Raw genomic sequence first — 16,618 nt, forward strand, 5'->3', positions numbered from 1 at the left:
GGCTTCAACCCTCCCTTTAGACTGATAGTCAATGGAGTGCTTATTTATACAGGATGGGTATGTTGGGAAAAGTTTGTAATTGAGATTCCAGTGAGAACTGTCCAGAAACAATGTCAAACATCAATATCAAATGCCATGACCATTAAGATATTTATATTTTACATTCCAATCTCTTTTATCAGTTCAGTTTACATTTAGTTTTTAAAAATTGTCAATTTGAATTTTAGTAACACTTCCCTGGGAATGTACAGGCTTCTAGTTTATTTATGACTGTTTTTACCTCAAAGCCCATGGGAGCTTGTCCTTCTTGGCCTCCAATTAAAGAAGGCAAGAAACCAAACACTCTGTCCACCATTTCCTGGTCACTGATAACATCATATAGTGCATGGTGTATGCTGTCACCAGCATCCTGTTTTTTTTCCTTGTCAGAGACTTTTTCAGGCTTCACAGCTTTTCGGCACTCCTGTAAATACACATTAGAAATCCACTGATCAGAAACTAGGAGCTTCACACGTGTCCACATTTCACAGAGACTAATCTTTCTGAAGACACCTCCGAAAGCTTGGATTTACTGGCAAAATCAGGGTTACTATATTAGACAATAAATACATGTAGGAAGCAGAACACAATGCAGAATCCAATAGAGAGTGTAAAGCTGAATGTCTGGAGGTAATGACATTTTATAAAACACTATGAGTGAATGGATGAGGCCATGTACACACTTTCAAACCAATAAAACTGGGTGATTGGCAGCATTCATTTTTTCAAAAAGAGAAATAAGTATACTAGCAGCTAATTGTTTAGGCAAACCATTCTGAGAATGGGTTCCAGGTGCTTGCAAAGTTGCTAAAGCTTGTCTTCTTCTATAAGCAACCCATTTCTCTAAGTAAAATTTATAATTTCTGCTCTCCAGGACTAGATTTTTAGGGGAGTTCTGTGGCTCTACCAAACTCTTGGTACCTGATATTTGGCAATAAATACAGTATGTTGAAATCAAGCTTGCTGACAGCTCACTCTTGGAATGTAGCCAATGATTAAGTTTGTACAGTCCAAGCAACAAGAAATACTCATGGTGAAATTGTTACTTGATCACTTTTGACTGAAATGTTTGGATGAAACATTTGAATCAAATGAGCCTTACTATGAGAAAATTATGGCAGTAGATACAGGGCACTGTCCACAGTATACCATGCCTTAGGCACTTTGTTGTTCATATTGCAAAGAGCAGCTATGTTAATCTCTCACAGCAAAACAGAACAAAAGTCAGTGGTATCTAAGACTAACTTTTATTTCAATATGAGCTTTTATAAGTCACAGCCCACTTCATATTGTCTTTGATTTTGTACTACTGCATTGTTTGTTATGCTTATGCTGTTCATATAGGGTTCAGGACCTATCCGGCTGCCGGCAGGGGGACTTGGAGCTCTAGAGTTTTATACAAAAATGCTAGCGTGTCACCGAGTGATGTGCCCGATGCAATCATATCACTTTCAGGTGACATCATTGCACTGAGTATGTCAGACATCTTCAGAATTCTTCAGGGGAGGGGACGTAGGTTGAAGGCCCCAAGACTGGCGGAACTCCACCCACAGGGAACCCAACTAACATTGTGCAAATATGTACTTTTTAAATCTGTAACCCACCTTTAGTGAGAAAGGCAATTATAAACAAACAAATGAAATCAAATTTGTTGTGTATTACCTCTTTTCTGAGTGCATACTTATAAATAGGGCTTTCAATCTTTTGGGGGCAGGGGGATTTAGAAACATGATGACCATTAACTGATCTCTTTGGGGAGGTATCTCCTTCCTGTATGTCACATGAGAGCTTTCCATTTATCCCCAACAAATCAGGATGTGCTGAGCAAAAGCCAACTGTGCAGAGTGCCATTTGACTGATCTTTGTGACAATTATTAAACCACTTAGTCCCCCAGTTCCTATCAGTGCAGACAGAGTGCTGATTCCTGACAATCCCAAATTGTGCCCGCTCTCCACAGCAGTGCTTAAAGTAAAAAAAAAAAAAAAGTACCTTGAAAACCTGAAAACGACTGGTGGTTGTTGTGTGTGTGTGTGTTTAAAAATGCCAAATAAATGTTTAGCCACTTTAACAGGCCAAGGACATGAAATCCTGTTTTTAAACAAAGCCAACCTGAAGCATAAGAGCATAGACAGTCCAAACAAAAGGAGGGAATCAGAACTAGGCTCAGAGTCATTAATGTCCATGGGGTAAGCCGAAACAAAGCCAGAAATTCACACCAGGCTAGGGTTGCCAAAGCTGACCTAGGAAATTCCTGGAGATTTGGGGGTGGTCCCTGGGGAGGTCTGGGGAAGAGAGAGAACTCAGCCAGGGTATAATGCCATACAGTCCATTCTCCAAAGCAGCCATTTCTCCAGGGAACGGATCTCTGTTGTCTGGAGATCACTTGTAATCCCAGGCCCCACCTGGAGGCTGACACCAGCTCATGTAAATCAGTGTATCAGAGAGCTTACCCTTCTTATTTCTTCCTTTACTTTCCTGGCTCCAGGTATTAGAATGAGATGCTTTTTGTCCTCCAAATGTAGCTTTCTGCCTCCAAGTAGGCTTTGCTGCTGCAGGTAACAGAAACTGTGGTTGCTTTCAGCCAGCTTTATCACTTTGTATTCCCTCTTTTCAACATGAATCCCACCCTGACATTCACACAACAGCTGTCAAGGCAAAGCTTGCACTGAAGACTACTGTTAAAACCAAACTGCAAATTTGTGTCCTTATATTTTTATGGTAGACAAAACCTTCAAAAATGCTAAATTCCTTCAGCATTTTGCCCTCATTAAGCCCTTAAAAATGTTTAAGAAACTGCTTCTTTCTTTTAAAATGAACCTGTGTCATTTTGAGTATGACACATATTTTATTTTTACAAGCCTTTAAGACAAATAGAATATATCTAAACATATACAATATGTCTATGCCAGTGGCTTGGGTATAAACAGCAAACTACCATTTGCTAGATCCAGGTGGGCAGCCATGTTGGTCTGAAGCAGTAGAACAGATTTGGAGACCAATAGCACCTTTAAGGCCAACAAAAGTTTATTCAAGGTATGAGCTTTCATGTGCACGCAAACTTCTCCAGACCCATAGAAATGGAAGCTGACATTTCACATATATAGGCAGATCCCTCTACATAAGTGATCAGCAAATTAGCATACAACTTAATCTTCATTAAGAAGTGTGTGTGGGGTGGGGGGAGAGTTTTCATGCTTCTAGGCTACTAGATAGACTAGGTGACCCTGGAGGTCCGATTCCATGATTCTATGATTCTACCTTTGCCTCTCATGTGTTGACTGGTAATTTTTTACTTTCATGGCAAACTGTTGTTGCCATTACATCCAAATAGGTTGGACTTGTGCATTCCCTAAAAACAGAATTCCAAAGCAGGTTTCCATGCATCATAGTCAGTTTGCTGTAGTGGTTAAGTGTGTGGACTCTTATCTGGGAGAACTGGGTTTGATTCCCCCCTCCTCCCCTTGCAGCTGCTGGAATGGATCAGCCATAGCTTTCACAGGAATTGTCCTTGAAAGGGCAACTGCTGTGAGAGCCCTCTCAGCCCCACCCACCTCACAGGGTGTCTGTTGGCGGGGGGGAGGTAAAGGAGATTGTGACCGCTCTGAGACTCTGAGATTCAGAGTATAAGGTGGGATATATAAATCCAATATCAATATCTAGTATCATGCAGTCCCTATCCAACCATACCTCTATCTTCATTCTTTGGAAACTCCTACGGGCGAACATTCCTCTGGCATAAGCCTGAATGACACATACAGCTTTCAGCTGTTCAGCTTTTTTCTGACGCATCAGGTAACCTCTACACAAGGCTTGGAACTTAATCACACTTGCCCGGGCTGTTTCGTACTGTTTGGCAAGTTGTCTACTCCGGAAAACAGCTTGAAGGCGCTCAAACCCCAGCATGATCTACCACAAAAGAGAAGAAAAAGATCAAAAGGAAGGTTCAGGCCTGATTGAAATAAAAGTGGGGATGAGTACAGCAAGACAAATGGGGTTTTGGAAAAAATAAAGGAAATGAAATATAGGAATGGAAGAAATAAAGCCAGGATATAATAAAAATGAAGGAGATTAGCTATGAAACCAATGTGCAAAGTTATAACACTGGGATAGGCAATGCACAGTATCTATGTGACATGCCAGAGTATTTTGCTTGGCATGGCAGCTCCATTAATGCACATTAATACACTGATTTACATGAGCTCCATTAATCCAAAACAGGGATATTGTTGAGTTGGGATGGACTCAAGTCATGTCTGGGAAGCTGAAGGGAAGGCTGGAAGCCAGCAGCACCCTGAGGAGGGGGTCCCCTCGTGCACAACAGCAATCATTTCCAATTATAATTTAGGATATGGTAGTTCTGAAAGTGAAAGTGTGAGTGGGAATTCTCCCACTTGCACCCCACCAGAACTCTGCTCAAAAAGCCCTTTTAGAACCAGACATTGCCTTATTATTTTCACTCACTGCAATGAATCCACACTGGAGAATAGTCCCTGTGTGGAAATAACCTTTGCTATAGTTAGAAAACAAAATCACTCAGGGTACTTTAGTTTTTCTATCAGGAACAGCTCTATCTGTTGGTGGGTAGCCAGTCTGACTCCTCCCCGGAAGATCTGTCCATGGCACTTCATGCTGTGGCAGGGTGGCTCAGGCAGAGTCAACTGAAATTGAATCCAATGAAGATGGAGGTCCTGTAAGTCACGGCGGTCTGGGATCTGAGGTCCTACTACCAACCTTCAATGGAGTGCCACTTACACCGGTGCCCAAGATTAAAAGCTTAGGGATACTCCTGGATCCCTCTTTAACTATGGAGGCTAGATCAGCCTTTTATCATCTTCAGCTGGTAAGACAGTTGGTCCCCTACCTCGAACGCAATTACTTAGCAACAGTGATCCACGCCACAGTCACCTCGAGATTGAATTACTGCAATGCCGTCTACATGGGGCTACCCTTGTCTCAAACCCAGAAGCTCCAACTAGTGCAGAATGCTGCAGCCAGGTTCTTAACGGGTCGTCCCCTACGGGAGCACATCCAACCTGTGCTGAAAGCGCTGTACTGGTTGCCCATCACATACCGGGTTTGTTTCAAGGTGCTGGTTCTTACCTTTAAAGCCCTATATGGCCAGGGACCTGCATATCTTAAGGACCGCCTTTCCCCACATGTTCCCCGGAGAGCACTTCGGTCTGGGTCTAAAAACCTGCTTTCAATCCCTGGACTTAAAGAGGCAAGGCTCACAACAACTAGAGCTAGGGCCTTTTCTGTAGTAGCCCCACACTGTTGGAATGAACTCCCTGAGGAGGTCAGGGCCCTGTAAGACGGCAGTGCCTGTAAGACGGCACTCTTTTACCAGGCATTCACAATTTAGACCGCTGGGTATTACAGTCTCCGAAAATATCTGGATCATCTCTTGCAATCTGCTCTATATAGAACATCTGGACCACTAAGATTTGCTTTGCTGAGAACACCTAGCTGGAATAGCAAGGCAACTTAATTTAAGATCATGGCATCTGAAATGTTAATTTCTATGTTCTATGTTTTAAATTGTTTTATTGTTTTTATGTTTTATTATATGTTTATACTCATGTATACGCATGAGCATATGTGAGCCGCCCTGAGCCTGCCTTGGCAGGGAAGGTGGGATACAAATCGAAAGAAAGAAAGAAAGAAAGAAAGAAAGAAAGAAAGAAAGAAAGAAAGAAAGAAAGAAAGAAAGAAAGAAAGAAAGAAAGAAAGAAAGAAAGAAAGAAAGAAAGAAAGAAAGAAAGAAAGAAAGAAAGAAAGAAAGAAAGAAAGACTGTTGCCATCTCTCACATAAGCAACCACTCTGAATGCTATACCTATCTCTGCAAAACCCTGTATAATGTTTGTGCTTTTTTTTTTACCATCTTGAAGTTCTTCCGACAGTAATAGCCCCTCCAGGCTGTCTGAATAACCACAGCACAGTGCCTCTGCTTCAGAAACTGTTTCCTACAAGTGGGAGAAATGAGGGAATAGCTTATTTTAGACAAAGTTTACAGAAATAATATACGAATACAAATTCCCCAAGCAGTATCCCCAGGGCCACCTGTTTGTTAGGGTTGCCAATCCCCAGTTAGGGGCAGAGGATCCTCCAGCTTGGAGGCCCTCCCCCTACTTCAGTGTAATCAGAAAGTTGGGGGATGGGCTGAATGTTCACTGGGCACTCCATTATGCCCTATGGAGACTGGTTCTCCATAGGGTAGAATGGAGAATTTATCTATAGGTATCTAAATATATATATATATATTTTAAAAAATGGATCAGGGGGTCCCATTTTATGAGTCCCAAAAGAAAGCGCCCCCATTGTCCTTAATTGCCAATGAAGGGAAGGCATTTAAAAGGAGTGCAGTTCTTTAATTGTGGTGATGAAGAAGAAGAGGAGGAGACTGGATTTATACCCTGCCCTTTTTACATCTCCAAAGGGGCCAAATTCTTGCCTGCAGCACTAAGGCTGCATACTGCAAAGACCAGGGTCCAGTTGCTCTATGGTGCTGAAATTGCCCCTTATTCAACCACCAAGCCATTGGAGATAGTACAAACTAAACTCTTGCGCAAGCTTCTGTCTGTTCCCAGTTGTGTGCCAAACACTGCCATCAGGTTGGAATCTGGCATCCCAAGCATCGAGACATCTATGTGGTTAAACAACCTTTGTTACTTTTTGAGGGTTCTCTCAAAGCCAGGTGGCCTTCCCCATCTGATTTTTTTCGACTCTTTTGTGGGAACTTGGGAGAAAAGGTGTCTAGATCATTTTAGACTCTGTGATCTCTCCCCTGAGTCCCTAGCAATGATGGAACTGAGGGATGCGAAAGAACTTTTGCGCCTGAGGTTGGTTGAGCTTGAACTGAGATCTGCTGGAGCTAGTCTTTCTGCGCACATTTTCTTAGGGAAGCAAGCCGAAGTACTGTCCCCAGCCAGGTATCTTTTCAACATCACTATCCCAAAATATCGGATAGCTTTCTCAAAAGCACGACTCAACGCACTTTTCTCTTCGGTGCTTTTGGGACGTTACGCTGGGTACCCATATCTGGAAAGATTGTGCCCCTGTAATTGCAATGAGGTCGAAACAACTCTCCACATCGTTTTGCGGTGCCCTAATTACAATGACTTGAGGGCAAGATTAATCTCTCCAATTCTCGGGTCCTTGGCGGGCAGGCCGGAGGATGAGCAGATTGCCTTCCTCCTGTCTGACGCTCATTCTGATGTTTCATCTAAGATTGCCCGTTTCTGTTTTGTTGCTCAGTTGGAAAGGAGGGAAATTGAGAGTGTAAATCTTGGTTATGAGTTTTAACAATATGTGCAATAGTTGGCGTCAGGAATTTTGTGTAAGAGGTGATGGGTTTGTTTTTATGATTTTGTTTTTGTTTGTATTAAGCTGGTCGGATGACCGTGAATAAAGTACTACTACTACTACCCTGCCCTTCACTACCTGAAGGGGGCTCAGAGTGGCTTACAATCTCCTTTTCCCTTCCCCTCCCCACAACAGACACCTGTGAGGTAGGTGGGGCTGAGAGAGTTCTCCCAGAACTGTTCTTGAGCAGAACAGCTCTGAGAGAGTTATGGCTGACCCAAGATCACGCCAGCAGTTGCATGTGGAGGAGTGGGGAATCAAACCCAGTTCTGCCAAATAAGAGTCCGTGTACTTAACCACTACACCAAACTGACTCTCCCTTTGGAGTTCAAAACCTTGCTCCTGGCTCCACACCCAAAGTCCCCAGATATTTCCTAAGCCAGTCTTGGCAACCCTATCTGCTTCTTCAGATTTTCCCTTCTCTTTATGTTGTAGTTGTAATGTTCAGCATTTATTGGTGATATTATACTTGCAGTCACAAATTAGGCACCCAGTTCTCTCTCTCTCTTTCCCTCCCCCCACATGTAGCACATTAATTACGCCATACAAGAAAAAAAATCAAAGAGAATTCCAGGAAGGGTTCAAGGAAAGCAGGCATTGTCAATCAGCAAGCCCCAGTGGACCTGTTATTTGTTTTAAAATTGCTATTTATTTCAGCTGTATCCCACTCTCCCTCCCCACCCTCCAGTTTTCTTTTCCCCCTTCTGCCAGCATGGCTTGTCTGTCTGTCTACTGCTAGCTACTATTTAATGTGATCAGACAGCAACTCCCATGGCTCCTGTTTATATTGTTGGTAGCAGAGGCAGTCTTAGTAATTCTGGACCTCCAGGCAAACTGCAAGAATGGGACCCTGTAATCACTTAAGCAGAGAAGAGAGCAATCAGCTGTAGGGTGGTGCCCACCAACCACTCTGCAGGTGATAGCTCTCTTCCCACCTCAATTCCAGGCAGCTCTGGCAATCAGTGTTGACTCTGCAGTAGGAGGGGCTTCAGGGCAACTGGCTACAGGCTGGTAGAGGCTCCCAGGTACAGGCAAGAATCTGAGAGACAAAGTGACTTTATTCCCACTGCTCATCCTAGATTTGGGTGAATGAGCGATGGGAAGATAGGAATTTATGTATTTATGTAACAATTTTAAATACTGTTTTAAAGTATTTGTACGTACATTAAGATTTACCAAGCAATAATACAATAAACCATGAACAATATAAAATTTATATTTTGTATCCTGCTTCTCATCCTGAAACAGTTCTCAAAGTAGCTGTTTTCTGTTTCCTTCACTCTGCCTACTCCAGCATATAAAGGAGATGGATCATCTGTTTTTGTTTACTACTTTTAAGAGCACAGCTTTTGTTTACTTCCTTACCTGTCTTTGAATCCTCTTAGCACTTTCTGAATAAGAATTGCTTTCTCTGTGAGTGCTCTGTCTCGTTGCACCTCTAGTACTGTGTCATGATAGTCCTATTGAAGAATATTAAAGAAATCCTCATGTATGGCCATAACATAACATAACCAGAGAACATGCTGCATACAGAACAGTGCTGGAGTTCATTCCTCTTTGGAATGAAGTGCATTTGTGTGTTAAGTGCCATTAAGTTGCTTTCAACTTAGGGCAACCATATGAATTAATGACCTCCCAAATGTCCTATCATTAGCAGCCTTGCTCAGGTCAGTAATGGAAGAAAACATCTGTTCTGTTATTCCGTACTTAACACCACATGACTTATGCAAGAGTTATCAAGAGCAGCAAACATGAAATCCATACATGATGAAGTGGCACAGATTCATTGACACTCTCAAGGAATTAGACTTTGTGATAAAGATGGCAGGCCACACAAGCTCTTGAGTAATTTGCAATCCTATGCAAGGTTACTGCAGTCAAAGTCAATTTATTTCTTGACCCCTCATAGGACGCTGCTATCCATACTTGTGGCGGGGTGGAATGGGCCACTTTGGTATGTATGCATGTGTTGTTTATGTACAATGCAGAACTATTAGAAGACCCTTGCAACTTACTTTCAGGAAAACTTTGCTTTTTCCAATTTTCCATTCATTGTCTTTTCCCATCACTGTCTCACATATGTAAATACAGCACTGGCAAGCATCATTCTTTACCTGGAATGCAAATTCATTTGACTTGGGCAGGAAAAACAGAGAGACTGCTTGAGAAAATTCAATACAAATGTTACTTCAAAGTAATAGTGAAATGGTCATGCTTTGGAGGTGCCTTCTTACATGAACACTATTTTGATATGCTCCTTTTTCTTAATCATTAATTGCAATCCTTAACACGGGAATTAAACAGATCACAGGCAACACTCTCATTTTAAAAATTACAAGTGAGTAGCCCTGTGTGGACCAAGATGCGCAATATGCCCAACATGAGTTAGGTCACAAGTGCACAATTAGACTCACCATTAGATGGAGCTCACCTTAAACAGTGCTCATTTGCTCAGTACTTTAAACTGGGTGAAGGACTTTCTAGTTTCCTTGTGTCATTTTTGCCAACATAAAAACACTGCATTAGTCTGATGAAAAACAGGTTTCTTACCTGTAACTGATGATCTTCGAGTGGTCACCTGTGCAGTCACACACATGGGTTATCCGCCAGGATCAATCCCGACCTTGGAGAATTCAAAGCAATCTTGGAGCATTAATTTTGGCATGCACTTCCTCTCGTCCTGGGGATGAGGCGTCCACTGCGCATGCCTAGACGAGAGGCAGAGGCTTCACCCACCCAGTTTCTTCCCGCTGCCGTATAGGAGGAAAATTTTCGAATTAGGAACAAGGAACCAGCAGCGGGGAAGGTTGGGCGGGTGTGTGTGAATGCACAGATGACCACTCGAAGATCATCAGTTACAGGTAAGAAACTTGTTTATCTTCATCGTGGTCTCTGTGGAGTCCCACACATGGGTGACTGGCAAGCTAATCTGTCCGGAGGCGGGTGCTGGATCTGTAACCAAAGGACAAAGTTAGTTATGCATATAAGAAGCAATATTGTACTTACAGTGTAGCCGACTGGAGACATCAGTCGAAAATGGATCGTAGCACAGCCTGCCCAAAGGACGCATCATGCCGAGCACGGACGTCTAAAGCGTAGTGCGAGACAAATGTAGATGGAGACGACCAGACCGCAGCGGCACAGATTTCTTCCATCAGAATGCCCTTACAGAAGGCTGATGAAGTGGCAACGGCTCTGGTAGAATGAGCTCGTAAATGTTCAGGTATAGGCTGTTTAGCCAATCGATAGCATAAAGTAATAGCAGCCACAATCCATTTTGAAAATCTCTGTGTTGAGATTTTAGTGCCTTGGTTGTGGGTTGCATATGCTACAAAGAGTATAGTGTCTTTTCGAAATGGACGTGTCCTCTCAATGTAAAAAGCAAGGGCCCTACGTACGTCCAGGTTGCATAACGTTCGTTGACCTGTGTCGGCAGGGCGTTGAAAAAAGGCAGGTAAAGTAGACGACTTTCCTAGATGAAACGGTGAGACTACTTTGGGTAAAAAGGAAGGGTCAGGCTGTAAAACAACTCTGTCATGATGGAAAATAGTGTATAGGGGGTCTGCTCTGAAAGCGCAGATGTCGCTGGCTCTTCTGCCAGAAGTAAGCGCTACCAGTAAAGCTGTCTTCCAGGACAGGAGATGCATAGGAATGGATGCCATGGGCTCAAAAGGTGGCTTCATTAATTGGCTCAGCACAAGAGACAAGCTCCAGGTGGGGTGAAGCTGACGGATTAGAGGATGAAGCTGGAGGATCCCCTTCATGAAGGCTTTGGTAGCATAGTGGGAGAAAACAGTGCACCCTTCGATGTGTGGATGGAATGCAGAGATGGCCGCTAAGTGGACCTTCAGAGAAGAGTACAACAGTCCTGCGTTAGAAAGGGATAAGGTGTAGGTCAGGATCTGAGCTATAGTGGAGAGTTCAGGCTTGAAATTATGTAGAACAGCATACGCTGAAAAACGTTTCCACTTTGAAGAATAAGATTTTCTGGTGGCAGATTTTTTGGCATTGAGTAGGACATGACGAACATCTGAAGGAAAATTCAGAAACTGATTTTCCAGGCAGTCAGTTGTAGAAGTCCCGGATTGTGGTGCAGAACCTTGCCTTCTTGTTGGGAAATCCTGAACTTGAGGAAGTGGGAGGAACATGCTGTCCGAGAGGAGGAGAAGAGTGATGAACCAGGGTTGATGGGGCCACCATGGTGTAATCAGGATGCAATTGGTCCAATCTAGCTTTATCTTTTGCAATACTCTCATGATGAAAGGGATTGGTGGAAATAGATAATGTAGTATCCCAGACCATTGATGGAGGAAGTTATCCCCCGCAGACAGTGGGGATTGAGGACCCCGGGTGTAAAAGTGCGGACACTGGGCGTTGTCTGGAGATGCAAATACATCTATTTTCAGAACTCTGAAAGTCTCGAACACTGTGTGCAGGTAACGACGGTTGAAGGCCCATTCATGGTCATTGACTAGATGTGTCTGCTTGGACGTTTTGGACTCCTGGTAGATGCATCGCTGTCAAGAAAATGCCGTGAATGAAACTCCAGTGCCATAAGTATAGGGCTCATTTGCACAAGTGAAAAGAGGCTGTGCCTCCCTGACGATTGATGTAGAAAACAGTGGCTACATTGTCAGAGGTGACCTGAATGTGGCGATTGTGAAGAGACGGTATAAAAGATCTCAGAGCTCTGTGGACCGCCAGGAGCTCTAGGCAATTGATGTGAAGGGATCTCTCGTACTCGGTCCACTGTCCCTGAACTGTCAACGTTCCCAAGTGGGCTCCCTATCACCACTTGGAGGCATCGGTCGTGACAATCACAGAGGGCGGTGTTTGTACGAATGGCATTCCTGCTAGGAGATGACAATCCATCGTCCACCATTTTAGAGATGGGATAATGTGAGATGGGACTGTAAATAAGGTCATTTGGTGTTGCCAATGTGGATGAAATGTCCGACAAACCACAATTGCAGAGGGCGCATATGAAGTCTTGCAAAACAGAGGACGGCGGTGGTGGCCGCCATGAGACCTAACATCCGCTGGAAGACGAAGGCTGTTTGGGTATGGTGCGTGATTATGGTATTGGCCAAGGACTGGATATGATGCACTCTGTCTGCTGGAAGGTAGGCCTTGTGTGATATCGTCGACAGACGTGCCCCTATAAATTGTATGTTCTGATTGGGATTCAGGTTGGATTTTGCATGATTGACCTGAAGACCTAGTGCAGACAGGAGGGACAGAGTAGACAAGATGTCCTTCTGAAGCTGTTCTTTTGTTTGAGATACGACCAGACAATCATCTATATAAGGTAAATGGAGATCTGTTGTTGCCGGAGTACGGCTGCCACCATTGCCATACATTTCGTGAAAACTCTCGGTGCTGTCGAAAGACCAAAGGGGAGAGCACGGAATTGATAGTGTTGATCTCCAATAGCAAACCTGAGGAATCTTCTGTGATGGTGATTGATGGTGAGATGGAAGTAAGCATCTTGTAGGTCTATTGACGCCATCCAGGCCTGCTTTGGAATCAGTGGTAGGATAGATTGCAGAGTAATCATGCAGAATTTTTTGTAGTGAATATGGAGATTGAGTTTTCAAAGATCCAGTATAGGGCGCTGTCCCCATCCCTTTTTGGAACCAGAAAATAGCGGGAGTAAAATCCTGTGTGATGGAACTGTGGTGGAACTGGTTCTATAGCTCCCTTTTCCAGCAAGGTGGCGATTTCTGTTTGAAGTGGAACAGATGGGGGTGTAGGTATGAATCTGTGGAGTTTTGGAGTCTAATCAAACTCTATGATGTAGCCCCTGTGGATGATCGCCAGGACCCATGAATCCGATGTTATGGATTCCCACATGGGGTAGAATGGTCGTAGTCTGGTGGTGTCTGAATGGTGCTGATTGAGAGGTAGAAGAAAGGAGTCAAAGAGATTGCTTTGGAGCCGTTGTTGTCTTCTTTGAGGTTTGTGGACATGCTCTTTGCTGAAATGGTTGTTTTGCCAGAGGAGCCTTTCGTTTCCAGAATTCAGCTTGTCAGGGGGATCGGGAACGTTTGTAGTATGACGGTTTCCAGGTTCTCTGCCGATTAGGTTGGAGAGCCAGTTTGGTGTAGTGGTTAAGTGTGCAGACTCTTATCTGGGAGAACCGAGTTTGATTCCCCACTCTTCCACTTACACCTGCTAGCATGGCCTTGGGTCAGCCATAGCTCTGGCAGAGGTTGTCCTTGAAAGGGCAGCTGCTGTGAGAGCCCTCTCCAGCCCCACCCACCTCACAGGGTGTCTGTTGTAGGGGAGGAAGGTAAAGGAGATTGTGAGCCGCTCTGAGACTCTTCGGAGTGGAGGGCAGGATATAAATCCAATATCTTCTTCTTCTAGGTTGGGACTGCTGTTGAGAAACTCCCAATCTTTTGGCCCTTTTCCTACTGTCATCAACAGTGGTTAAAATATCATCTGTGGTGGCATTAAAGAGACCCTGTCCATCAAAAGGTAAGTCCTCTATCTTGAATTCGATGTCAGGTTGCAGTGACGCGGACCTGAGCCAGGCATGACGGCAAAGAGCAATCGATGTAGCCATAGTCCTAGATGAGCATGCCACAGCATGACGTACTGTATTAATTTGCTGCTTGCTGATACGAGAGAGCTCCTGAAGGATGTGCGAAGCCTGCTTCTGTGCTGCATCCGGAAGGGAGGGGACCAAGGTGGTAAATTGGGAGGTCAGATTGAAAGTATATGCCAAAAAAATAGGCCAAATAATTGTGAATTTTGGAAGTAGCAGTGGTAAGAGAATAGATCTTTCTTCCTAAAGTGTCCAATTTCTTCCCTTTCTTTTCAGGTGGAACTGGGTGTCGTGTTTGTTTGGATTTTGAGGACGAATGCACGATCATGGAATTTGGTGCCAGATGATTGAAGAGAAATTTTGATTCAGGAGCATGAATTTTGTAGAGGGATTCAACTCATTTAGATGTCGGTGGCACTGAAGCGAGTTTGTCCCATGCCTCTTTCAAGGCTTCCAAGTGAACTGGAAGCATCGGGAGAAAAGAGCCTGCCGGTAGGTCTGCATGTACTAAATCGTGGACTACATCCGAAACTCTAGGTGCATCAGTAGTCAGTTTAATATTAAGTGAATTTGCCATGTTGGACAGCAAATCTAGGTAAGATTTAGAACCCTCTGAGGGTGATAGGTCAGCAGGTTTGATGATGTCGGAGGCTGGTGAAGGAGGAGCTGAGGCTGTAGAATGGGAGGAATTCGATTGTTCCGCTTCAGATTCTTCCTGAGTTTCAATGGGTGTATCAATGGGCTTGGTAGGCATCGATATTTGTTTGGTCAGCAGGAGAGGCTGTTCCAGCTGTTGTTTAGGGGAGACCGAGCACACTGAAGTCGATCTAGCTGGAGACAATGGTTTTGATACCATAGTGTAATGCTTAGGGCGTCGATAGGGACTCTCATGGGGTTGATAAGACACGTCCTCACAGTACCGAGGACGATCCTCATGGTATACGTGCTCCCGATGTGGATGATAAAGCACCTCACGGTATCGAGAGTCCTCACGGTACCGATGGGAATCTGAGGAAGGTGATCTGTAACATCGTTGGTACCTATGAGGAGATGGTGATCAGGACCGTGATGGGCTATAATAGTAATAGCATTCTCTATGATGACTTAAGAGATCTCTCGGCTTGGACTCGAGTGGATGGCTCTCTCGGTGTCAAGGGTTCTCTTATGAGTGGAGATGCGGGTGTCGCTATCTGTTGTTTGCTAGGCGTCTGTCTACTAGGCATCGAAACTTCCTGAAAGGAGTGTGCGCCAAGAAGGTTAGCACACTGACTTCTGTGTGAATCTGGAGATTCGGTGTCGAGGATATTTTCTGGCAAAGACCCACGAAGTGATGGGGACCGAGAATGGATATGTATGACCTAGAGAGGTACAGTATTGATGGGCGCCGAGACCTCCGATGAAGTTGGTGCTGTCTGTACCGAGGCCACGGTGTCGACAGTTGGGTGCGATGTAGAAGTCATGGTGGGAGACTTCGAATCCGAGGACCTATGGCCTGTCTTAGATTTTGTTTTCGGTGATGTCGAAATCGAAGGATCTTTAGAAGCCGATTCTGTGCGATGTTTCTTTCTAGAATCAGACTTTTCTGAGTGCTTCCTGGACTTAAGCTTGCTGGGAACCGAAGCCATGGAAGCTGCCAGTCGAGCCACTCCCTTTTGAGTAGATAGGGAAAATGGCGAGGTTTGGGATCCCGAAGTATGGAACATAGTAGGGCGCAGTGACGACTCTAACAAATGACTTCTGAGTCTAGCCACGCGTTTTTTTCTTGCTTGCTTTCCAAACTGACTACAATGCAGGCAAGTGTCAGTACGATGGGCCTCACCCAGACAAAAAAGGCATAAAGAATGTTCTTCTGTGGATGGGATTTTTGAGGCGCACCGAACACACTTCTTGAAAGTGATTTTGTCTTTCCCTTCCATCCGTCCAGGGGAGGGGGGGAGGGGGAAGAAAAGGGATGAAGGTAGAAAGAGGGTAGAAAGATAATAACATTTTTTTAATATAACGATACCGGTGAAGTTGAAGAAGGAGACGAAGACAAACGGTGAGGAGAAAGTGCAGGAAAACAGATGAAGATCGCAGTGAATAGAGGAGACTCAGCGAGGTAGGTGTATCCCGGGCAGTGGTAAAGAAGAAACTGGGTGGGTGAAGCGCCTCCCTCTCGTCTAGGCATGCGCAGTGGATGCCTCCTCCCCAGGACGAGAGGAAGTGCGCGCCAAAGTTAACGCTCCAGGATTGCTTTGAATTCTCCGAGGTCGGGATCGATCTTGGCGGATAACCCATGTGTGGGACTGCACAGAGACCACGATGAAGATGGCAGCTTTGACTCTTGAGAGCTTACATGCTGAAACGCTTGTTGGTCAGCAAGGTGCGTCTGGACTCAAATCCAACTATACCTTTTTACTCTAACCATGATGCTAAATGCTACTTCAGAGGTATTATTTACATAACAATGGCATGGGAGGAAATGTTAAACACTTCCCCCTCAGTGACTAGTCTCTGATGTCCAGTGCAGCTCCCCGTGGATGTTAATTAGCTTTCAAAAACTATAGGAGATTTTAGGTGTGGAACTGTAACATCACATGTATTTTGGCCCTAAAAACAATGTACTGAATTTTAACCTGTAGATATGCAAACAGAAAAAAAGAAATATTTTTAGATCTACGGATCA

General features: G+C 44.3%; 1 protein-coding gene across 1 annotated transcript in view; it reads right to left on the reverse strand.

The window, feature by feature from the left end:
- MYO7B (myosin VIIB) overlaps positions 1-16,618 on the reverse strand; it is a 93,086-nt gene that overhangs the window by 47,210 nt on the left and 29,258 nt on the right. The window contains exons 15-21 of the mRNA XM_060242684.1: positions 9,419-9,517; positions 8,769-8,863; positions 5,920-6,004; positions 3,728-3,946; positions 2,491-2,589; positions 2,030-2,038; positions 281-463 (exon numbers count right to left, since the gene is read on the reverse strand). Coding sequence (XP_060098667.1) covers positions 281-463; positions 2,030-2,038; positions 2,491-2,589; positions 3,728-3,946; positions 5,920-6,004; positions 8,769-8,863; positions 9,419-9,517 — 789 coding nt within the window. The remainder of the gene's footprint in view (positions 1-280; positions 464-2,029; positions 2,039-2,490; positions 2,590-3,727; positions 3,947-5,919; positions 6,005-8,768; positions 8,864-9,418; positions 9,518-16,618) is intronic.

This window comes from Heteronotia binoei, chromosome 6 (assembly GCF_032191835.1).
Source record: "Heteronotia binoei isolate CCM8104 ecotype False Entrance Well chromosome 6, APGP_CSIRO_Hbin_v1, whole genome shotgun sequence".
NCBI classification, from domain to species: Eukaryota; Metazoa; Chordata; class Lepidosauria; order Squamata; family Gekkonidae; genus Heteronotia; species Heteronotia binoei.